This window comes from Symphalangus syndactylus, chromosome 21 (assembly GCF_028878055.3).
Source record: "Symphalangus syndactylus isolate Jambi chromosome 21, NHGRI_mSymSyn1-v2.1_pri, whole genome shotgun sequence".
In the NCBI taxonomy this organism is placed as follows: domain Eukaryota; kingdom Metazoa; phylum Chordata; class Mammalia; order Primates; family Hylobatidae; genus Symphalangus; species Symphalangus syndactylus.
Window position 1 is genome coordinate 65,470,627 of NC_072443.2, and position 25,866 is coordinate 65,496,492.

At 38.3% G+C, this 25,866-nt stretch overlaps 1 protein-coding gene across 12 annotated transcripts in view; it reads right to left on the reverse strand.

Moving 5' to 3' along the window:
• CNTN4 (contactin 4) overlaps positions 1-25,866 on the reverse strand; it is a 985,842-nt gene that overhangs the window by 69,891 nt on the left and 890,085 nt on the right. For all 12 annotated transcript variants that reach the window (XM_055259613.2, XM_055259617.2, XM_055259612.2 and 9 more), the window contains one exon: positions 8,522-8,649. In XM_055259613.2, coding sequence (XP_055115588.1) covers positions 8,522-8,649 — 128 coding nt within the window. The remainder of the gene's footprint in view (positions 1-8,521; positions 8,650-25,866) is intronic.

A 25,866-nucleotide genomic window follows, 5' to 3' on the forward strand; every position in this document is an offset into this window, starting at 1 on the left:
AGTAAAGGAATAGCTCTATGGCAAGATGACAGAAGTAAGATGACAGATGTACTTTAAAAAGATATGCACGAGAAAAAGATAGATTTTTATTTATGTATTTCAAAAATATATAACTTTAATAATGCTGAGGATGTGTTCAGAACTGGTAGCAGAGCTAGGTGAGAGATCTATGCTTTTTAATATCAACTTCCTCTTGAGTAAGAATTTTATCACATTAATAGCTAAATCATACTGATTATAAAACAGCTGAAATGAGGCAATTAATATGGCCTATGACAGTCATGAAGAACGAAACGTGAGGTTTTCAATGCAAGCCAGATGGATATCTTCAATATACTTCTTATTATCTTCTTCTGATAATAAGTTCAATTAAAGTGAATCAGTATAACATAAGTCTCTTTGAATTGCTGGAAAAGAAATTAATTATGTGTTTCACATACAATGAAGCCAAAGAGTCATATTCTGTTTGCCTTTTTTGTTTGTTTCTTTTGTTTATTCTGATTAGTAAGTATTCATTACAAAAGAATTCATTAATTCATTTTATAGGAGAGTTTTTTCCTTAAAAGAAAGAAATTATTTGTATGGAATGGGTTAAATATCACCAGATAAAAGGTATCTCTTCTACAATATCTGAGAGAGAAGTGAAAAAACAGACCTCCTGTCTGGATGGCTTTGCCTGCAATATCTGACCATGTAGGATTCTGACCTGAGGCATTCTTTTTAATTTGAAATATCTTACATATAAAACTACAACAAAAATTTACCAATATGTGCTCATATTCCCTCTTCCAGAATTAGCAGGCTTTAACACATTCTCATGTATCTCCAGCCTTATCCCCCCCATGAATATATATTAAAAATTTACCCAAACAGTTATTACCAATACAGCTAAAGTCCTTTCACATAATCTCACTCCAGGCATCCTCCCCACAAATACTGAGTTAGGGCTTATGCCGCATGTGTATTCTGTATGCAAACATTATAAGGTATTATTTTACATTACTAATTTTATATTTAATCATACAACATATTAAATAAAATGATACCATATATATTATTCTTTAATTTCCTTGTATTTTTTTTTATTACAAACAACAACACAAGGAACACCTTTGCAAGTCTGCCTCGGAACATGTGTGAATCCCACTAGGTTAAATGCCCAGAAATGGAATTGCTGGGCCATGGAGATTGCACTTTCTCAATTTTACTTGCTCTCCACAGTATCTATTGCAATTTCTATCCCTACTCAGAGTGTGTGAGTACCATTTTCCTCACATAGTCACCAACAAAAGGTACTGTTAGATGTTTCTCTTTTGCCAATCTCATATGTAAAAAAATCACACCACACAGACGCTTACATTGCCTTTCCCTGATGATTAATGAGGTGATGTTACTGCACCAGCTTCTTGAGCCACAGAGTGTCTTTTAAGCCAAAAGCAAAAATACGAGGCCTGTCTTCAGCATAGAGGCTTTGCTATGAAAGGACAGAGTAGGCATAGAGAAATGTAATAGTTAAGGAATTGCATCTTCCCTCTAGACCAAGGATGGAGAAGTGATGGGCAGGCTGGATTCAGGGCAGACTGTCATGGTACGCAATCAGCATTACAAAAGGAGATAAGGTTTTTACAGACAGATTTGGACAAAAGGGGAATCATTCTATTCATGATTGATATTGCCAAAGGCATGTTATTTGCTCAATCTATGTGGCTCTCACACATGTCCATAAGAATGTCAGAGGAAATAATCATGCCCTGTTTCATCAGATTTCCAGGTTATGTCACGCTTTGTGAACAGAGGAAGAACAATTACCGACCCTTCTTTTAAGATTCTCCTACCATAGCTGGTACCAAGTCCAATGTGACAGATCTCAGATCTAACACAATCTAGTATTGAAATGTTCTGGCCAGATGTTCTTCTACTGAGGGACCTACCATAATTAGCATTTAGCACTTCTAATGACAAACTTTTCCTTCCCACTCTAGACGCCTAGGGTCAGAATTTGTGTTAGTCCTATTAGAAATACCCTTAATTATCACCTAGAAATAATTGGTTCCAGTGGAAGACATCTAATTAGGTTGAAATGTATTCAGTTATAAGGGACCAATGTTAAAAGCTTTTGTTTTGTGTTAGCAGCCAACCGTCATTGTATGTTACTGATTTCTGACTGATCCCCTGTCAAATCTGGATAAAGCCTTGAACAATTTTACATAGAAGATTGGGCTGCTTCAAACTCATTGGCAAAAGAAAGTTCCAGCTGAAAAGACTCTACTTTATTGCGTCTATTATGCTATGCATGGAAAGGTTGATATTTCTCAATGTCCTACAGTTAAAACAGAAGAATTTTATATAGTGAGCAATAGTAATGCTGTAGATAACTCTTTGGTGCTGATAAGAATATATATATGAAGAAATCTGTTCATTTAAACATAAATAAACTTTTTATGGGATGAACAATGAGCACTCTTTCTGGCAATAAAGGAATCCATTAAATTTTCAGTAAACCACAGGAACATCTTTGGTTTGTAGGGTTGAAGAATGAAAATACAAAATAATTTCTTGTTAGGTGTATGTGTGATCTTAGTTAATTTCTACTAAAGACTTCTTTTCTATTAAAGCTAAAGTATAAATTTATTTTTTCTTATTATAAAAGTAATTCTATGCACTGAATTTAGACATTTAAATAAACAGAAAAGCCAAAAGAACTCTTTTAAAATCCAGACAAAATTAGGGTAAAACTTTATATAGTCAATTTCGAAATAAAATAATGCTATTAGAGGAAGAACATGCAGTCTGAGAATTATGAGGTAAAGGTGGAACAGTTCAGCTGATTTAGGCCGGTGACAGTGGGAGGTTTAGGAAGTGAGTAGTGCTCTAAAAAAAACACCAGGTCATGTGCTTTTTACTTTAGGGTCTTCTTAGCTTACTATTCTGGTTCCAGCTGTGAGAATCCTCCCCACATGCTTGAGAATCAAATTGAATAATTGTTCCAGTGTCTGCCAAGTAATTTTCTTCCTCCCTCTCAATCAATGATTTATTATCTCTCCTCTGGATTTTCAACTTGTATCCAAGTTCTAAAGTCAACCCTTTGGATACCGGGGTGACGCTAAGGTCCTGGGAAAGAAAACTCCCTACCAATTCCAGCTAATAATCAGACTCAAGGACATGTGGAAATTTCCAGCATGCAAGATCAGCAGGGGTACAAGAAAAGTTGTGTACAGCTTGGCCAGACTATACCTTGGACAGAATTTTGAAGATCTGAGGAAGAGAAAAAGTTATCAAAGAAAGGATAAGTATTTTTTTTTTTTTTCTGTGAAGGACTTAATAGTAAATATTTAAGGTTTTGCAGAAGTGGCAAAGTTGATATTATACAGGTACTTTTATATTACACAGTCTCGGGGGGTGCACTGGCTCATGCCTGTAATCCCAACACTTTGGGAGGCCGAGGCGGGCAGATCATCTGAGGTCAGGAGTTCGAAACCAGCTTTGACCGACATGGTGAAACCCCGTCTCTACTAAAAAATACAAAAATTAGCTGGGCGTCGTGGCATCTACTTGTAATCCTAGCTACTAGGGAGACTGAGGCAGGAGAATCGCTTGAGCCCAGGAGGCAAAGGTTGCGGTGAGCTGAGATCTCACCATTGCACTCCAGCCTGGGCAACAACAGGGAAACTCCATCTCAAAAAAAAAAAAAAAAAAAATTACACAGTCTCTCTCATAACTACTCAACTTTGCTGTTGTAAGGCAAAAGCAACCTTAGTTATTATGTAAAAAAAATGACATGGCTATGTGACAACAAAACTTTATTTATGGACACTAAAAGATGAATTTCATAAAAGTTTCATGCCCAAAAGTATTATTGTTCTTTTGGTTTTTTTCTCAACCAGCTAACAGGTGAAAACCATGCTTAGCCCCTGGGGTATACAAAACAGGTATGGATTTGGCCCACAGGGCATAGTTGGAAACCCGTGAAAATGCAATGTTCTAAACTGTGACATGTATAAGGATCAATTAGGGTATTTCTTTTAAATGTAGGTTTTTCCCGGCCTCCTCCCTAGAGAGTTAGATTTGTTAGGGTAGGAGTGAGGCCCAGGAGATGTGCATTTCTAATATGCACTCTACTGAACTTTCACTTGCCAGGTGGCATGCATGTACAAAGTTCTTTGGTGCAGGACAGTGTTTCCCAAAGTATAGTCTGGAACTACCAGTTGCAAAATTGCTCAAGGTCAGTTTGGATGTAGCTCAGCAAGATGACTACGGTAACAGCATCCACAGCTTCATGCCCTACATTTTGAGTCCTGGAGATAATCAGTAGGAGTGAGGGTGGCTATTAACATACTTATCTTGTTGAACTACATCCAAACAAATACTCTAAGTTGCTCTTCTCTAGGCCTGCTACTTAAAAATATCTGTCATATGAAACCTGTACAGCAGAGGCACTGTGTCACGCAAAATCCCCACCCACCACCACCCCTTTAATTCTGCTGTAGAGATAAACATGATTTAGTAAGTACAATGTTGCATATAAACGTACCCTGCCCTCCATATAGTTCTTAATGATGTCAAAGATCACAAAAGCACATTTTTGTTTAAAGGCCAAACATTATGCTTTCTGTTAGGATTTGAGGGTTTGACTTAAGAACTGTTCTTGCTTAAAATGAAACAGCAAACCAAATCCCAAGTATATTATAACTAGCCTGAAAAATAAAATCAGTAAAATTTAGGAATTCAGATGATGGGATGATAATCAAGAGCCCCCTGGGCACCTGTCAGAATTCTGCAGTTTGGGAGCCTGCTCATGCAGAATCTGAACATTTATCCATGTGATGATTGCTTGTCAGAGGTTTATTCTAAACCTCCTGTATTTGGTGGAATAGATGTGCCACCTCCCTCTCCTCCCCTACTTGCTGACCCTATGTTTGACACTATCTTCAGCCTCTCTCCAAAACATGGGGGCAAGGGTAGGGAGAAAGAGAATTGGATTTTAAAAGCATGGTTAATGATAGAACTATTTTAAAAAGGTTAGAAAAGATATGTTCTGATGCCTGACCTTCACGGTGTTTTAATCCCAGACACATGAGGAAATCGGAAAGAATACAAGCACATTTTAAGGTTAGAGAACACCTTCTCTGATAAATTAGTCCCTTTGTAGATCTCAAAATTGAATTAAAATACAGCACTCAGTCATATTTCGGGCTAAGCTGTTACATTTACATTAAAGGTGCAGGGCTCAAGCATTTTGATGTGTGATTCAGGACTTGGCACAGTTCATGCGGAGTTCAGAATGGTTTTCTCTGCCTATATCGTGCTTTATGGGGCAGATTTTTAAATTACATTTCTCAGTTTATATTAACGTCCTTCTTGGAGACCTAGCAGTGTGGACGTCCCCTCTGCAGACACACGTACTTCCCATTAATACTAATGGGAGTCAGAACCAACCACACTGGGAGATAAATGATCTCCCAAATCTCTTCTGACCTTATCTAAAGTAACAGGATTTTTAACTCCCATGAACATATTGGCCAAATAAAACTTTTTTTCCCCACCTCACCTAGAAGAAGAATATAAGAATCGGAAGACCTCTGTGGAGAAACTAACTGCAGCTCAGAGCCAGGAGCCACAACCAGAAATAACTCTGCTTGGAAACACATGAATTCTACCTGTCAATCAGGCTACCTGGGCACATCATCCCTTAACCTCAGGGCTCATACCTATACATCCCTGCCTTCCTCTTTTTGTACTGAGTCAGGCTCTTCCTGCCTCAGTCCTTCCTCGTTCTCTCACCTATTAGGAAATTTCAGTTTTTAAAGTGTTCTGCATGTTGCAGCAAATCATGTGGCCAGCATAGGCAGGACATACTAATTCTGCATCTATAAGTCCACTAAAACTCTCCTGGAAATTGTCCTCAAGTCATGTTTCCTAGTTTTAGACATTCACATATACTATCTTCATGATTTTTTGCATATCCTCCTATAACAATGCATATTTAGTACTTTTCTTTGTACTGACTCACTTCTTTACTTAAATTTACTTTGAGATATTGTTGTTATCATTGCCGTTAATGGAAAACTAATGTTCCCCTAACATACCTTGAAAGAAACAAATAGTTAATAAAATTTAAAAAAATTGTAACTGTAAACTGCCTAAAACTATATCCTATATTTACTCGGGTGAATACCTGTTCACGTTTTACTAGAAGGCAAGAAATAAATTATTTTGTTTGTTAGAATAGGTAGAAGTTACTATCTTAGCAATATTTATAACCACACAAAAATCAGGCAACTATAACATATTTAATCCCTGATGTATTTGTAGGCTTTGCACCATGATTCAGTGTAAGATGAGCAGCAGGGAACTACACAGTTGGTTGGGAATAGTTTTGTCCTGGGGCTTGTGGTATCACTGAGATACGAACTCTGATGGGAAATAGAGTCCTCTCCTTTCTGCCAACTCTTGTGAGAGCCAAGGAAGCCAATACTTATAAGAAGGATGACAATAAAATACAGAACATACTTCGTTCCTACCTGTGAAAATACCCTACTTTTAACAATATAAGACACCATATATATGATTTCTACGCTTAGCTGTTTCGAATCTTTCATATTCTTAGTCATTTCTTTATTATAGGCTCAGTTCTCTTTTGCTAATTATTCTATTGGGGTGGCAACATCATAAATGTTCATTTCAACATGATTTAGAACACACGCATATCCATTTAAAAATATATAAACAACAAAACAACTACTAATATTTCTTAGGTGCCAGACACCCTGTTAATTGCTTAGCATGGATTACCACAGTCATCAAAACAACCTCATTTTATGAAAATATGTTTATAAACAAAACAACTATTAATATTTCCTAGGTGCCAGGCACCACACTAATCACTTAACATGGATTTTCACAGTTATCAAAGCAACTCCAGGAGATTGGCACTGCTATTATCCCCACACAGGCTAGTTGTCTTGCCTAAGAGCTAGTAAGCGGTAGAAATGAGACTCAAACCCAGATCACTCTGACTTGAATCCCTGTCTTTTAACTATGATTTAAGATGTCAACCTAATATTCTCTTATATCTCCATAACTCACAAATAATCTATAACAGGTCCCAGCTCTGTGTCTAACCAGCTCTGAAACATTGACATCTCTCTTGGTCCTAAATGATTACTAAGCTTCCTTTAGCCAAGACAGTCATACATTAGCAAAGACTTCTAGCTAGAACTGTGCTTTACAAGTATTATCTAACCTCTTTTTCCTTTGCCTGTGAAACAGAGTGAACAAGCAGTCCATCATACACTGATGCTAGTGCTCTGAGGAAGTAATTAATAGACTGAAATAGTTGTAATCAATCTAAACATATATTTAGTTCTAACTCTTGGACTTTCTATCTGCATGGTCAAGTATGTTAATGATAAAAAGACTTCCCAAAAGAGTACTACATTTCCAACTTCTAATGACCCTAAAATATATAATTAGGTAATTTTTAGCTTTCTTCTTTAAATTAAAGGCAATTTTTTTTTGATATTTTTATTTGCCTTCATCTGTCTTCACCAAGGGAGCCACAAATGGGCAAGAAGGAAATAATATGATATGACTCATCTGTATAAATTACTCAGAAACAAGAAAGGCTTCCTGTTTCCTGGTGCAGCATAAAGAACCGAGAAGAACTCAGAATCAGGATCTGGGTTCAGGTCGCCTTCTGCTACTCGTGACCTTGAGAGAACCACCAACCTGAGCCTCATCTTCCTCAGTCAAATCATTGCCAACATCCCTTCAACTCAAAAATCCTATGACAGGGCAATATATAAAGTGAAAGAAATGCAAATGAAATGTAAATTAAGATTTTCTCCTTTTCAGTGGTTACTTAGCACTTCCAGCCCATGCCATGAAGCTAATATTAAAATAGTTTCACTCAGGTGCTTTGCTAAGAGCATAAAGGACTTTCTGCCACAAGAATTATAAAGCACCCAGGCTATGGTATATGGGAATTTTATTTCGTTAAAACCGACAAGGTTGGCTGGGTGACTAAGGCAAAGCACAGAGGTGATCAAAGCCTTTTATTAGTATAATAACCTGTATCCATATCTCTGAATAAATGGGACAGCTATCTTAAAAATTACCAACGTCATTGTTTAAACAATGTTTGCTAAAAATAGTACATGAGTCTTGAGTTTTTAATTTGTTGGAATAGTGTTCCTAGACATGAATTTCAAATCTATAGAGACTTGAGAGAAATTTAATTAAAGGATTGAAGATAACATTAGTTACAATACTATAATAGATACAATGGTTATAATTCTAAAAATTGTATTGGATGATTCTGAAATAAGATAGCCTTTGAATCATATTCATTACCAGCAGTTTTCTAAGAATTATTAATCATATCATGTTTGCCATGATGAATTAATTTAGCAATACAGTGATATCTGTACCTATTAATATGAATGATGCCACTTCTATAGATTATGTTATTAGACATGAGGACACATATATTAACATTTGAATTCTTTGGGTTAGCCATTACCTTTCACTACCAAGTTTCCAGTACTGCTAGCAGTTCCAAAATGGTTAGTGGCTATACAGGTATAACTCCCAGCGTCTGATTTAGTAACGTTGATGATTCTGAGGTTTCCATCTTCAGAAATGGTAATTCTGAAATCAAAGTAAATGAACCAAAAATGGTGAAATTTATCTCATATGACCTATTGCAAATTATTTCTGTCATTCTGTCATTGTTCAAACCATAAATCATTGCTACATTATTTGACAGCCTCATCTTTATTTAGGGTATTTGTCCACTTATACATAAACATAATTGAGACATGTGACTTGTTTAGTGTTTTTAACTCTTTTCTTGCTAAAATGGTCTCAACAGTCAGTTGGAATAACCATTATAAATATTAGATAGGTTGTAACAATTTCTCTTTTGTAGCTTTAACCACATTAGGCAAAGGGAAGGCTTATGGTATATCACCATTAGTCTTATAACTGCTAATGAGGAATAAGAAAAAATCCCTTGATTAATCAATTTAAGTCTTTGCACTGAAAGTGTTTTTTTCTAAATGAGAGCCTTAAATTAAATGAGGTATTATTAAACATAATTATTTCTGAAATATGTCAGCCAATACATTTTTAATGAGATGTAAAAACTGAACTTAAAAAAAATTAAAATATTCCACAACTCAGTGTGACTTTGGCAGAACAGCAAATGTGGATAGTAAACCTCAGGCCCCACAATTAGAGACAAACATTTACTTTCTGCAGGGAAGAAAATGTTTTTGTTGACAGATGCAAAACCCGGAAGAGGAAGAATTTTGAAGAACTCTGTTTTCAACGTGACTACCGGAAGAGAAGTAGGAAAATACAAAGATGAATAAGACAGACAGCTTGGCTTAGAGGCTTGTCAGAGAAATAAAAAACGTACATAGATAGCGCATTCAAGGTAAATGTCTGTTAAATTTCCCTTTTATTTCAAATCTGCCCACATCTTTCCATCTCTTCCACTCCCTCCTTCTCACCTAGTCTATCAAAACAGCCTCCTAATTGGCCTGCCTATTTCTACTCTTGTCCCTCAAATCCATTCTTCAGTCAGTGGCCAGATGATCTTTTAAAATTTAAATCAGATTATATCACTCTCCTGGCTTAAAGCTATATCCTTGGCTCTGCCATTGCATTCTGAAAAAATGTCTTGCTGGAGCCTTATTATAAAGCCTAATGGATCTAGCTTTTTAAAAAGCCTCTCTTGCTTACTATTTTGTTCTAATCTTTCTACCTTCAATGAACTCTAGTCACACTGGCCTTCTGCATATTCCTAGAGTATTTGAAATCTTTCCCACTTCAGGGCCTTTGCACTTGCTGTTCTGCCTGCTTTGAACACACTTCTCTGTATCTGGACATAGCTGTCACCTTCTCACCTTCAGTGATCTCAGTGTAGAGGTAGCTTTTCCTTATAGATCTTTCCCAACTCACTGTTTACAGTGGTTCTCCCTGTCTCCCTGTTTTCCTGCAGCAATTTTATTTCTTCCCACTAAATTCAATCTGGAAATTTTATTTGTTTGCTTGTTAGTTGTCTTATCACATGGAATGGTAGCATCTCTGAGGGCAGGGATGGTGTTTGTCTTAAGACTGAACCTCCTGGGTCTAGTACACAGGATGGCATGTAGTAGATACTAGAAATATTTCTTAAGTGGCTGAGTAAATACATGAATAAAAAAATAACCTAAGGGAAAAATCGATAATATGTTGTAGGAATTCAGAGTGGTTGAACCACTTGGCACTAGTGCTAGACTTAACAGAATCCTTTCAAAGATCTGAAACAAGGGATCTAGGATGGGCAGAGCCTCAATTCATAGAACTTTTGAGTTAGCATTTTAAAAACACAGGTGAGGATGTAAATGCACTGGGTTGCAAATGCTGCATATACTTTGGTGAAGGCTCTTATGGATGGAGAAGCTACAGTCTTCCTGAAGACCCAGTCCAGCTCTATGACTCAGTCTGATGAGAGGGTATGAAGGTGGAAGAACTCTACAGAGAATTTTGGAATCAGAGGGATGGGAGTTCACATTCCAGGGCTGTCGGTTCTAGCTGTACCACTAAAGACAACTTACTTAACTTTCTCAGTTTTTACTTCCTCTTCTATGAAATAGAACTAACAATGTCCACCTTATAGATTGATAGCAAGAATTAGGTAAGATAGGGTCAGTAAGATTCCTAGAGGTTTCCTGATATTCACTAGGCAGTGGTTCTCTCTCATCTTTAAAATTGTGTTTGCTAGGCTGGGTGTGGTGGCTCACACCTGTAATTCTAGCACTTTGGGGGGCTGAGGCAGGAGGATCACTTGAGCTCAGGAGTTTGAGACCAGTCTGGGCAACATGGCAAAACCCTGTCTCTACAAAAAATGCCAAAATTAGCCAGGTGTGCTGGCTTGCGCCTATAGTCCCAGCTACTTGGGGGGCTGAGGTGGGAGGATGGCTTGAATCTAGCAGGTGGAGGTTGCAGTGAGCCGAGATGGCACCACTACACTCGGGCCTAGGAGACAGAGCGAGGCTCTGCCTCAAAAAAAAAAAAAAAAAAAAAAAAAAAGTGTTCTCTTATTTGGTCATTTGTATATATAGGAAAAATTGGACAACATCATTTTAATATATTTTCTTTTAATATAGTAATTACATCAGCCTTCTGTTTGTATTTTGACTGTTATTTCTGACAATTTGAAATCAACATGCAAATTAACTGAGTCATCCCAAATCAAGGTACAAGATGCAGACAAGGCACAAGGGCACCTGTGGCTGGGCAGTTTGTACCTGCTGGCGGCGCCTATGTTGCTTTCTGGTAGATGCCTGGCATTGGAGGTCTTGGCCTTTGGGCTGGGGTGACCCACGCTCCTGGTGGAGGCAAGGGAGCCGAGCTGGAGCCATGGCCAGTGAGGTGGTAACTGCTAGGCCTAACCATTGCTGTCGAAGGATTTGGGCTCATTATATTTTGCAAACCAGGAAGCATATGGAGCCTCAGGTAAAACAAGTTTTTCAAAGTCTACTGAAATCTGCCCTCAATGATGGCTATTACAGAGGTGTCTGAACCCAAAATGACAAAATGAGAAGCAGAGGTGCAAGTCCTCCTGCCAATAAAGAAAGCATAAGAGATGCTCATAAACACATTACTCTCTTAAATCACATCACTCAGATAAAGGAGAATGTCCTTACATAGCAGCCAAAATCTATGAAGCTAAACATTTACTAGAAGATCAAGGTAAAAAAATAAGTAAATGTACGATGAATTTTAAGTTCTTATTAGTTTACACAGATGATTACCAACTTCTCATAATAAAACATCTCAAATCTACAATTAAAAAAATAATTTAGCATAAGCTAAATCAAAGCTCTGGCTAAAAAAAAGACACAGACAAGACGGCCTTTTGTTCATTCACATCACAGCGACGCATATAACAGTTGCTCAATAAAGACCATCTGATACCTCATTTGCCAAGGAGCAGATGCACTGACAAAAACAGAGTGGTGAACAGATCTTAATTACTTCAATAATCACAAAAATAGCTTTAAAAGAGTTAGTCACATTCCATTTATAAAATAATTTGCTAGAAATTGTGAAACACTGGCATATGAGAATTCAATATGTAAGGTGACATTTGTGTTTTATGTACGGACTTATCTTTCATGAGGTAACACTGGCTTGGAGCATAATGAACATTCTGAGGGGTGAGATGACTCTTTAAAAGCAAAAACACCTATTAATAACTTACACCATTAAAAATAGTATCATGATCATTGCAAAAACCTAAAGCCATAGCCTGTATCAAACTCTGACATGCCGAAGGAAATGAATACGGAAAGAAGTAAAGGATTTGTCATCAGATTACTTGGATTCTAGCCTGGACTCTGAAACTTGTCAAGTATACGGCATAGCCAAGTTACTTATGCAAGCTCCGAGACAGAGTTTCCCAACCTTGGCACTGACGACATTTTGGAATGAACAATTCTTTGTCCTGGGGGGGATAATGGGCAGCATCCCTGGCCTATACCCACTGGACTCCCATAGCTCTAACCCTTCCCCAAGTCGTGACAATCAAAAATGTCTCCAGAGATTATCAAAGATACCCTGGTGGGTCAAAATCACCCCAGTTGAGAACTGCTGGTCCAATTCAGTTTTTAAAATCCCTTCTTCTATAATGAGATAAGATAGGTGAAAATTTCGTTAACTTAAAGTGCTTCACACTCTTCAAATGTTTTCCCCACTATCATTTCCATCCCTGCTTCCTATTTTGGTGTCTGCATTGCATAAAAGCCAGCTAGCTTTTAACAGTCTTAGTACAAGTCTCTCTTTGCCCCTTGTCCTCAGAGTTTCCCTATCCAATTTCCTATGGGCCTGTGAAATTACAAAATAATTTTATAAACTATTATACTATTCATTTTAAATATTTCAGTGCCTGATATTGGTTTAGGGTCTTAACTCTTCCACTGTTATTTGCAAAGAGGTAAGTAAAAGAGGTAAGACCCTAACTGTTAGAATTCCAGGTGAGAGAAGGACAGTGAGGGAGATCGTTTGTAGAGGGGTAATTTTCAGTAGCATTCATTAAATCACATCATATTGCTGTGACCGCTTATTCTTACTATTATGCAAATGTGGGGGTAATATGAAGTTTGATAAACTATTCTTTTGAGAAACTCAACCACTTTTTTATACAGCAATATAGTGTAGTAACTAAGAACATAAACGCTGGAACTAAACTGTCTAGGCTCAAATCATGCTTCTACTACTTAGGAGTTGTGTGACTTTGGGAAAGTTAATCTCTCTGTAACTCAGTTTCCTTGTTTGTAAAAATGGGATAATAAAAGTAACTATATATATATATCTCATAGAGTTGTTGTAAAGATGTGCAGTGCTTAGAACAATGCCTGACCTGTAAAATACACCAGGCGGGACAGGTGCTTGGGCATATGGAGACACTCATGAATAGACCAGAGTTAGCCACATGTTCTATTAAGTGAAGCTCTGTGCCTTCCTGGACCCATTGTTTCAAGCAATTACGAAGGATTCTGTTAAGGCTAAGACAACTGCTGAGTAGTTCTGCCACTCTGAAGTCCTACAACACATTATGATGCCTCACAAAGCATACAGGTGACACCAAACAGACACAGAAGGGGGATGATATATTGAACTTATTTATTCATACTTCTTTACTAAATACTGCCTATATATTAGGCTTTGTGCTATTTTTTAGTGATGTGAAAATTATTGTTTCTGTTCTCAAGCTCATAATAAATCATTACTTGTGATGATTATATATCTAGAAATAATGCCAATGTGTTCTATACGATAACATACACATTTCTATAAGTGCACAGTAAAATAAGCATTACTGTTTTCAATGGGAAAGCTGTTTGACAAACTATCTAGGTATAAAGATGGGCAGGGACCCAGAGCTGGCCAGTCAGGAGACCCTATTCTCTTGTCTACAGTGATTGGTGTAGAAGCATGCCATCAAAACCAGGAGCTCTTTGAGAAAACAATCTCTTTCTGCTGGGATTGCTAAATTTGGAAGATGGGAATCTAGAATTGTTGGCAATTGTTTTGCCTACCACATAGAGAAAGCATGCCTTAAGGAAGCCAACCAAAGACAAACAGAGCCCAAGAGAAAGAGAGAGAGAAAGAGAAGCAGAGACCTTATGACATTTTTGAACCCATTTCTGCCCATGGTGGAAGTCAACACCTTGGATGCCCCAGTTATGTAAGCCAATAATTTAAGATATTAGAAATTGAGTTTTCAGCCCTTACAACAGGAAGAGTGCAATCTTTCCAAGAAATTACTGAACTTGTTCAGGTGACAGTGGTAGTAAAAGTGGAATGGAAGGAATGGATTCTGAAGATGATTCTGTGATGCCTCAATAGAACTTTTTGGTAGAAGATTGATGAATGCTATCTATAATGGAAGAATAACCACACAGTTCCAAATATGAAAAAAAAAGTACCTGATATTTCTTCATACACAGCTGTATCACATAATTTTGGCTATATCTTTCTGCATATAAAGGCTAAGTATACAATTTGACCTGCTGCTTTTAATGTGTTTTATGTGATTTTTTTTTTTTTTTTTTTTTTTTTTTTGAGACAGAGTCTTGCTGTGTCACCCAGGCTGGAGTGCAGTGGCACGATCTTGGCTCACTGCAATCTCCACCTCCTGGGTACATGTGATTCTCTCGCCTCAGCCTCCCTAATAGCTAGGCGTGCACCCCCACATCTAGCTAATATTTTCTATTTTTAGTAGAGATGGGGTTTCACCATGTAGGCCAGGCTGGTCTGAAACTTCTGACCTCAAGTGATCCGAGGGCCTCAGCCTCCCAAAGTGCTCGGATTCCAGGAGTGAGCCACCACACTTGGCCAATGTTTTATGAGATTTTTATAAGCCAGAAATAAGCTATAAAGCTAGCATTTGGCCTTGGGGTACAAATTTGGCTAGCTCAAGGAAAAATTTGAAATGCAATTCAATATAAATACTTAGATATTTTCTTCCTTTCCATTTGGATCTTCTACCAACTTAGAAAAATAGTTTTTCCACTAATATTACACTTATTTTTTTCATGAATATAGTACCTAAATCCAGTCCAAGGATAGTGATACAGGAGTTAAGAAGAAATTATTTAGGCAGATAGTGAGGGTACGGGAGTCCTCAGTAAGGTTTTCCTTTTTTTTTGAGATGGAGTCTCGCTCTGTCGCCTAGGCTGGGGTGCAGTGGTGCAATCTAGGCTCACTGCAAGCTCCGCCTCCCGGGTTCACGCCATTCTCCTGCCTCAGCCTCCCGAGTAGCTGGGACTACAGGCACCCGCCACCACACCCGGCTAATTTTTTGTATTTTTAGTAGAGATGGGGTTTCACTGTGTTAGCCAGGATGGTCTTGATCTCCTGACCTTGTGATCTACCAGCCTTGGCCTGCCAAAGTGCTGGGATTACAGGCATGAGCCACCACGCCTGGCCAAGGTTTTCCTTTTAATGAAAAGCAGCCTCCAAATCATTTTCTTTTCTAACAAAGAGTAGCTTGTAAAATCGAGCTGCAGACATTGACAAGCAAGCTGGAAGCTTGCATGGATGAATGCCGGCAGCTGTGCCAATAGGAAAAGACTACCTGGGACTAGGCATGTTTAAAATAGTGGCTCCATCTTCCCTCCTCCTTGCCAGCCACGTGCACAGCAAGAAGCAGACAACACAGTGGTGCTGGCCAGGCAAAGACCTCATTTGCATAATATTAGGGTGGTCCAGCCAGCTTCCCCACGAGTTATGGAAACGTCACACCTGGTCTATCCAATCTGTGGGCCCTATGTAAATCAGATACCGTAGTCCCATTTGAATGTTCCTCTCTCTCACAAGAGAGGGAGCTGTTCTTTCTCTTTCTTTTGCCTATTAAACTTCGGCTCTAAACTCACTGCTTGTGTGTGTCCGTGTCCTTAATTTTCTTGGCATGAGATGTCAAACGTCGGGTATTACCTCAGACAACAACGCTGCTTTAATAGCTTTATTTTCATGTTTGTTTCTGGATGAGATTTCAAAGTTTCCTTTATGGTCCATCTCATCTTGGTTTCCTCTAGTTAGACTGCTCACTGACTTGTAGCTATTAGGGTGATATTGAACGTTGAGCTCCTCCTAATACTTATGAACAGTGATGGAGTAAGATAAAAAGAATTGAAAATGTAAATCTGTTCTTGGCTTACAATAGGTTAGTCCTGACCTACCTGTGGGCCCTTTTTAAATTACTGATGGCAACAGAGAAAAGTCAAAGATGATAAAGCAGCAAGTAGTAAAAACACAGACGTGACACAAGACTTAATTTTCCCTGTATGAAAAGAGGTCATCTAATTCACAACACAGTAAATTACCTAGAGCATAGAGAAGCAGTTGTTCCCTCACTGTCATTTGGAGATTTTGGATCCACAGAGGATACGAACAAATCTGGACTCATGAGATAAATTGAATCTCTCTTTCTTCATATGACGCCCTGAGATGCAGCCATTGAAGAGTTGACATTGTCAGTCCTATAAATCAAAACCAGTCTGGGGACACAGGACCTTTAAAAATGCTGATCTTTTCTTTGTTGGGGGGGGGGGCTTTAGTAACACATGACAAAAGCTGCCAACTTCACTCTATCACCCAAAAGAGGAGGATTATCCCAAAATGGAGACCTGTGATTTTTCTGAGCAGTTCAGCAGGAAGCCTAACTGCTGTAGAGGCAGACAGCGTATCCTTGCTTGCCTTTAAGTCACACTGAAACACTTCCTTAGAAATAAATCTCTTCAGAATACAACTTAGAAAACCACCTCTCCCCTTCTGCAAAGAAAGAAATTATAGAGTGATCATTTCCTTTTAACAAACAAACAAAATACACAAAAAAGTGACAAACTGTTATGTTAAATTTTAAATCATCTTTATTATTGTTACATCAACAATAAAGTAGCTCACTTAAAATTATGTGCAATTAAAAAACAAAAAAACTCAAAGGGCCTTAAAAGGCTTCTACTCTCTTTTATACATGATTGGTTCCAGAAAACATGTTTGAAAGCTGAAAGCCTGAAAGTGAAACAATAGATTTACACATTACAAGGGAGGCTAGACTCCTGAGAGCTAAAATTTATTACAAAATCCCAAACATAGTTCAAATAATTACTGCTACTGTCACCAAGTAGCCCCATTTTTCTAAGAGGGTTTAATTATTCTTTTCTCTCTCTTTTCTTTTCTCATTCCCCTGGTTCCCCACTTCCTACTTAGCCCTTTAGAAATGCAAATATAGCCTTTTACCTCCCCTTCACCAGACACTCCCTACAGGGCAAGTTCATCTAACTATGCGCTTAGGCACTCCAGAAAAGAAACTTTCACCCACCATGAGGCTGCCTCAGTTTTTCAAACTCCCTCCCACCAGGAGACAGCCTCAAGAGACAGGAAACTCCTTCCCACCTGGTGAGTTTGCAGTCTAGTCCTGTCCACAAAGGTGCCAGCAGTCACAAGCTCGACCACCTCGTAGATAAGGCACCAGAGCTATCACATGTTTTGCTTGTTTCCTGCTCTACCTTTTAAAAGTACCCGCTTTCTGTTCCAAAAGTGAAGCGGTACACTTAAGGCAGGACATCTGTATTTCTTTCCCCAAGCTAGCTTTGGAATAAATCACTTTCTTTACACCAGACCTCACTCTTGTTAATTGAACTCTGCAAGAGGCGAGCGACTAACTTACATTTCGGTAAGACTACTTCTCAGCTCAAGCAAACTGGGAGGATGGCAGAGGGGAGGATGGCAGAGAAGTCACAGGAGGCCTGGCTCCAGGAAGGAAAGACTGCTGACCCCAGGGGCCATCAGCGATGCCCTAGAATGAGGGCGGTTAGACAGGCATCCCCCAACCAAAGGTCTCACGTACATCATAAGGCAGGACAGAACCGGGCACGTGTCAGCGAGCCCGTCATTAATAGACCAGAGGAACTTCACAGCCACAGATGTGCTTGCTTTTTCTACACAATTAAAATAACAATCTAATAATTGTATGATTTCATATAAAAGCCCATTCCTGGCTAATTATGACATATGGGAAGATAGGGCAATACTGGCAACATATAACCTCAGGGCACCAATAGGCTGGAGGAGACGGGCAGCAGCCCCTTTGAGCAGATGGTGGGTTTGCTAGCTCCCATCTATGCCTGGCTTGAACCTCTCTTTAATGTTCCTACCAGGCCCCTGCAGGCCTTTGAGACTGTGAGCCCTGACTTTAAACCAGTAGCAGCATGTGCCTGAGTACATGGGGCAGGGTTTAGGGTAGCCTGTGGTTATGAGGCCACGATCTACTCCCTCTTCAATGTTTCCACTCGAGACATACTGGACAGAGAGAACAGAGCAATGGAGTGGGAGGGGGCAATGGGTGTGGTGTGGTAGTAGTTTCCTATGGCTGCCATAGCAACACACCACAAACCAGGTGCTTTACAACAATAACGATCTATACTCTGGCAGTGGTGGAGGATGGCCGTCTGACATGAAGGTATTGGCCAGGTTGGTTGCTGCTGGAGGCTCTGCGGGAGAAACGCTTTGGTTCTCTCCCAGCTTCTCGTGGCTGTTGGCCCTTTTGTTTTTTGGTGTTCCTTGTCTTGCAGAGGCATCACTCCAATCTCTGTCTCCATCATCACATGGTGCGGATGTGTGTCTCTTTATGTTGTCTTCCCGCTGTATCCAAATTTCCCTCTCCTTACATAAGGACATCAATCTTTGGACTAGGGCCTATACAATCCAGTACGATCTCATCTTAACTTGATTACATCTGCAAAGGGCCCAAATAAGGTCACATTTTGAGATTCTAGGTGAATATGATTTTTACAGGGACACTGTTTAACCCACAACAGGTATCAAGAGAGGAAACCCCCCAGGGCTGTTAGACCTTGTTTGAAGCCCTTAGACGAGGGGCAGAGGAAGTGATATGCAGGAGGGGTTCTGCTTTTGTGGGCCTGGCACCACCTCCCATGCCCACTGCTCAGCCTCCTTCCAGCCTGTAGAAGGCTTGGCCTTTTCCCCAACAGCAGCTAACAGAGACTTGCAATTATTGCTCTCTCGGTGATATAGTAACAATCAAATGAGGAGTATAAAAGACAGTTTGGGGGTCGTAATGGGAATGTATCAAAGAATAAAAGTCCAGGAGGAAAAAAAAGATTAGGGCCTGCTTGCAATTTTAACTTCTTCTATAATTAACCCACTTTGTTGGTTGGATTAAACAACATCTCTCATTTGATCTTTTTCTTGTTACTCTGGCCAAGTAATAAATATTTACTTTGGTATTAAAATTATAACCAAAATTAGACAGAGGAGGATCTACACCAAAATGGCAACCTATGGTTTTCTAAGCTGTTCTGCCTGAAAGCTGAACTGCTTATGAGAAAGGCATTGTCTTTACCTGCCCTTGAGGCGAAAGCAATACAGCATAATTTTGGAATATAATGCCCAAGAAATAGTCACAATGCGGAAGGAGTGGTGAGGTGGCAATGAAGAGACAGAGATAAAGATTCATATATTCAACCTATCAACAGGAGAATTAGCCTGTGACCGCAAGAGCTGACATATGGATGCAGTACAGGGGTCCCTGGCTTTGTGCCAGCTGAGAAATTAGAAAAGCCTGGCAGATTAATTGGCATGGGTAGGCCGTATGCTGTAGACCTACCTGATAGCAAATAACACCAAGACTTTTCTCTGAAAAGAAAAAAAAAGACTTGTTTTGGTTTGAATTTCCTTGGCTATCTCTTTTAATGAAATTCAAAAGGTATTTTAAGTTTTAACTGAAATTTGCCCAAGCTTACATATTTGATTTCAAAAGATATGTGGAAATTCTCAGCATGATGGGAAGGAATGAATTATTTTGAATTATAGAAAGAAAGATTGTTTTGTGGTAACGTGCAATTTATAAAGAGTCAATTGAGATCTCTAGAAGATGGCTTTGCGCCCCATCTTAGGGAAAAGAAAAAGGTATTTTGGATAACAAATTTAAATGTAGGTCAATAGGAAGACATCTACCCCAGGGGTAATTTTAGGCAAACCTGTCATTGATCTTTCCGTGTAGTCTCTGTGGTAGCAATAGACATCACTATTGAAGAGACACCCTGGCGACAAAGTTCCCTTAGAGATAATTTGCTTTCTGTTGTAACATTTGGGTTTAATAAGCCGCTGAACAACCTGTGCATTTCAGGCCACCTGAAGAACAAGCTGCATTCAGACCCTATTGCCCTTGTCTGCAGCATTGCTCAAAAGAGAAAATAAACTTGTGTTTGTTTAACCTGGTTTGATCCAGGTTTAACTTCCTCTGAACCACAGTTTGAAAGCCCTTTAAAATAACCTGGAAATAACTCTCTGCCTGGGGCTGGATGAGTATTAAAGATCACAGAGTTAATTTTAATTATTCTTTGTGACACAGTGTATGACGAACATGAGAAATACTTTTCTTCGGCTGGTAAAATTTTGTGATTTTATTTATTCACATGGTAAGCATATAACACCGAAAACACCATGCCTTTGGGAAAAGGAAATAAAGTAAAGGACATGTTTGGATGTCGTTTTGTCTAAAATTTGTTTCTTAAATTGCTATATTTAATTGATGCAAGATCTCTCCATGTTTCCATTAATATAAGATTTAGAATTCCTTTCTTCTGAGAATTTAGGACCTGAGACAATTTCAACATAATTCCATAAGGCATTGTGAGGATGAATGGGGGTAAGGACGGGAAAGTAATATTATTTAAAGCAATATTATTTGTTATTTTCTATACTTCCATATACTTTTACCAAAGCATCATAATAAGTAATATAACTTTTATAATGAGAAAAAACATTAAAATATATAAGGCACTCAGGAAGCTTTATATAACAAAATCAGAACAGTAGAGTAGCTTGTAAAAGAATAGTTTAATAACAAAGTGCAGCTGTCTCCAGAAATAATTAGAAATAAAGAAGACATGGACAGAAATGGACCAAGAGACCCAGAGGAAAAATTGTAAATATAGTAAGTTGAGTATTGGGCACATGGAAATGCTTAAGAAGTTTATTAAGCACCTACAACATCCTATTGGATGCTGTTGGCTGCTTGCATTTATTATCTCATTTAATCTGCACAATTCTGAGGAGTATCATTATCCTAATTTTTCAGTTAAGAAAAATAAAATCCAAAGAAGTAAATTAAAACATCCAAGGTCAATGTTATTTACAAGAAATAGAGTGGAGTTTTGAGCGCAGGGCTCACTACAGAGCCTGTACCCTTCCTACCATGCTATCCTGAGTGTTGGAGGCTACAGGAAAGAAATAAAACAAGAAGTAAAAAATGTAACCACATTTAAGAGATTTTCTTTAAATTTACCATTAGATCTTTGGTTATAATTAAATAGTTCTCTCTTTCTTTTCTGTTTGCTTTCTAATTTTTACTTGTTGAAATAGCTTTTCCTAATATTGAGAAATCTGTGTCCCTATTAATGTGTCTGAAAGCAGAAGCAAAAGTAAAGAATATGTGAAAAATAACTTGAAGTTGAAATCACAGAAGCTTCCTTTACCACTTGGTAACAAAATGCCTGGAAGACAACATTAATTATTAATTAGAAAGGGGGGCCCACTATATAGATTATATAATTTAGTAAGGAGAAGAGGTTTCTATAAGACAAATAGCAATATTGGCCATGCCAGAAACAAAAAATGTTTTAATTCTATTGTGCACCCAATTCGCAACTCTTTGGTGAATGCAGGATCCTGCTTTATTTGCTTTAACCCCTAATACCAGAACTTCATAATATTTCTAAGAGAGAAAACTAAAGTGGAATCTACTAGCTCATTCATTTATGATAGAACACCACTGTCACGGTCCAGTTAAAATCCCCAAGGTCGTATCCATCTCTCTGTCTCCCTATCATTTTATACAGTCCTTTATATACAAACAGGCACACATTAAATATGTTGATTATTGGATTAAAATTCATTTAGTCTTTAGAATTTTAGAGACATTGATGACAATTCCTGGGATTAGGACTGATTTCTAACCTTTCTTGATGTGTGGGTAGAGGTCAAAGACTACTTAGTTTTCAGAAGCAAATTATAACATTCTCCCCCAAAACGAAGCTATGCACAATGGTTTTCAGCACTTTCAGGCCTTCGGAATACTCTCCCCATCACAAAACTGAATAGAGAAATCAGTGTCTGGGATAAAGAGGGATGTCACCAAAAATTTTAGTCTCGAGGTTGTGTCAGCTGTATTTACTTTTTCTGTAAAGCTCAATAAAGCGTGCTATGTGCTTAAGTTAATACTTTGGTGTTCTCTTCCCAGGGATATTATTTTGATGTTTTCTGTACCTTCAGATCTGTTTTGCATAGCAAAAATTTCCATGATCAACTCAAGTCCTTACAGCAATCCTCCTCTCGTTTCTAAATAATTAGACTCAACTATTTTCTTCCCTAGATAGCAAAGAAAGCAATTTCATTTCAAGGAAGAGCCTTTATTCTTTTCAGACAAATCATCTAAAAAGAACTGTGAAGTTGCACAGGTAATGGGTTCCAATAAATAATTCTCATGATGACAGAATATTTAAGGACTTGATATACGGGTCCTCTCCTATTTAATAGCCCAAATCTGCAAGGACCTTTTCCTAATTCCAAGGGGAAGTTGATGACCGAAAAAGAGAAGAGCTTAAGAAAGGAGCAGGAAGCTCCTATTATTAAAAATGTCTTGGTGGCAAAGTGGAAGATAGTAATTTAGATGCGACAGTGACAAAGGGAATTTGATAAGGATATGAAGGAGAGGGGTTTAAGGAGAACAGTTCATTGTGAACCTGACCTACTTAAAGCAAAGAAAAGGATAATATCTGAAGATACTTGCACTATGTATATGTAAAGGAGCTTTCTGGCAAATCCTCCTCTAATAATCAGCACACTACATTTATTGAAAAATCTGGTAAATGGGGCTTTTGTATAAATATTAAACTCAAAAGAACTATGAAAAGAAGATAATGTTCTGAAAACACTGATAACCTCAAGCAACAAACAAAATGTGCTACAACTGTTTCCAAATAATCCACAGCAGCAAATTATTCAAATTGAATCCCTATAATCAGTCTAAAAATGAGATTGGTTAGTATTATCCCTAACAAACCATGCTTTGTTGCACTGTTGAAGTGTCCAGTACTTCAGATCAAGCCAAGCAGAACAGTTAGACATGTCTACATTGGGTAAATATCAGGAATTTATTAGAATCTTTGAGTGTGTGTGTCTGTATGTGTACATGTAGGAGTGACTGTATGTGTCTGTGTGTGTATGAGTTACCTGCAAAATTAAGGAGCAGAATAATTTTTAACATATAAATGTTACAGTGCTATATAAGAAAATGATGTTAATAGCAAATTCACTTTTTAAAAATTAGGTAACCTGAATAATAAGTGATTTAGGGATACTCGCTTTGTAGTGGTCACATAGCAGAGGGAAACAAAGTTGAAAAGAATATAAAACATCAGGAGGTCTGTATAATTAATCAGCAATCCTACAAAGTATGCCATAAATTAGAGCTGCAATTATACCACTGTGCTTGGAAAATAGGAGGCTGGACTTTTTATATAAGCATTCAGGTTTATTTCTTAATATCTATCTCCAGCATAATGTAAAGTGCACTTCCAGAAATGTGGCTATGAGAGTTAATGCTTTCACTGCTGCTATTTACAACCTAATTTGCAAATTTTTACAGCATCTTCACAGTCACATTGCAGTTAGGTGGAAGAAAGAAATATCTTGCCATTCTTGAAGTTCCTGTCAAGAAAGTGAACCTTAAAAGTCACTAGAAGATTAAGTTTTTATGGATCTGAAATTTGCTGTGAACCATATTCCTTTTAGGAAAAATAGTATAAAATTTACTTTTAAAATACAGGTTGTTCCTTAACAATTTCCAACTCTGATCCTTTCTATAAACAATATACTTTAACGTATCTATTGCTACTGAATTATTTATTCCAAAGGTTCTAGAATTCTGCTTATTGTTTTTCTGTTAGATGTAAAGCTTTGCATAGTTTGAAAAAAATGTTTTGTGAATATAAATTACAATTTGCTAGGTTTCTTGCCAGCTTATGGTATACCTCTGAATTCCATATCATTCACTAGCATTACTCTTCTGACGAAAGAGCAATAAGAAAGGCCAAATATATATATATATATATATATATAGAGAGAGAGAGAGAGAGAGAGAGAGACAAATATAGATATAGATAGATATACAGTTGACCCTTGAACAACACGGGTTTGAACGACACGGGTCTGAACTGTGCAAGTCCACTAATACACACATTTTCTTCCACCTCAGCCTACTCGACTTGAAGAGGATGAGGATAAGGACCTGTATGATGATGCACTTCCACTTAATAAACAGTAAATATATTTTTCTCTTCCTTATAATTTTCTTAATAACATTTTATTTTCTTTATTGTAAGAATACAGCATAGGCTGGGCGTTCTGGCTCAGGCCTGTAATCCCAGCATTTTGGGAGGCCAAGACGGGCAGATCACCTGAGGTCAGGAGTTTGAGACCAGCCTGGCTAACATGGTGAAACCCTGTCTCTATTAAAAATACAAAATTAGCCAGGCATGGTGGAGGGCACCTGTAATCCCAGCTACTCGGGATGCTGAGTCAGGAGAATCACTTGAACCCAGGAGGCGGAGGTTGCAGTGAGCTGGGATCATGCCACTGCACTCCAGCCTGGGTAACAGAGTGAGACTCGGTCTCAAAAAAAATAATAAAGAATACAGCATATAATCCATATAACATGCAAAATATGTGTTAATTGGCTGGGCATGGTGGTTCATGCTTGTAATCCCAGCACTTTGAGAGACTGAGGTAGACGGATTAGTTGAGCCCAGGTGTTTGACACCAGCCTGGGCACATTGTGAAACACCATCTATGCAAAAAATACAAAAATTAGCCAGGTGTAGTGGTGTGCACCTGTAGTCCCAACCACCTGGGAGGCTGAGGTGGTCCCAACCACCTGGGAGGCTGAGGTGGTAGGATTGCTTGAGCCCAGCAGGTCGAGGCAGCAGTGAGCTGGAATCAAGCCACTGCACCACTCCAACATGGGCAACAGGGTAAAACTGTCTCAATTAAAAAAGAAGTGTTTATAAACTGTGCTATCATTAAGGCATTCTAGTCAATAGTAGCCTATTAGTCCACGTGCAGTGGCTCATGCCTATAATCCTAGTGCTTTGGGAAGCTGAGGCAGTAAGAACACTCGATCCTAGGAGTTTGAGACTAGCTTGGGCAACATAGCTAGACCCTGTTTCTACAAAAAATATGAAAGAATCAGCCGGGTGTGGGGGCATGCACTTGTAGTCCCAATTACTTGGGAAGGTGAGGCTAGAGGATTACTTGAGCCCAGGAGTTAGAGGTTAAAATGAGCTAGGATTATGCTGCTGCACTCCAGCCTGGGTGACAGAGCAAGACTGTCTCTCTTAATACAACAACAACAACAAAAACAACAGTATGCTATTGGTAGTTAAGGTTTTGGGGAGTCAAAAGTTATGTGTGAATTTCTTTCTGTGCAGAGGGTTGGTACTCCTAACCCCTTAGTTGTTCAAGGGTCAACTGTATGTGTGTGTGGGTGTATATATACGTATTTAATGCCCTACACAGGGGAAGAGTCTGATTGCAATCTGCTTTTGAGTTCTGACGCACATCCAGCTGTTCTCTGACCATCATGCTCCCATGTGGCCTCTCAGATAAGCCCCAATTTATTAGTTTTAATAATTGAAATCATATTCCTAATTTTTTAGCCTTCCCCAACAACAAAATAAGAAAGTAAAAGTTTGTCATTGTTGGTCTGTTCTATATTTTAGCCTATCC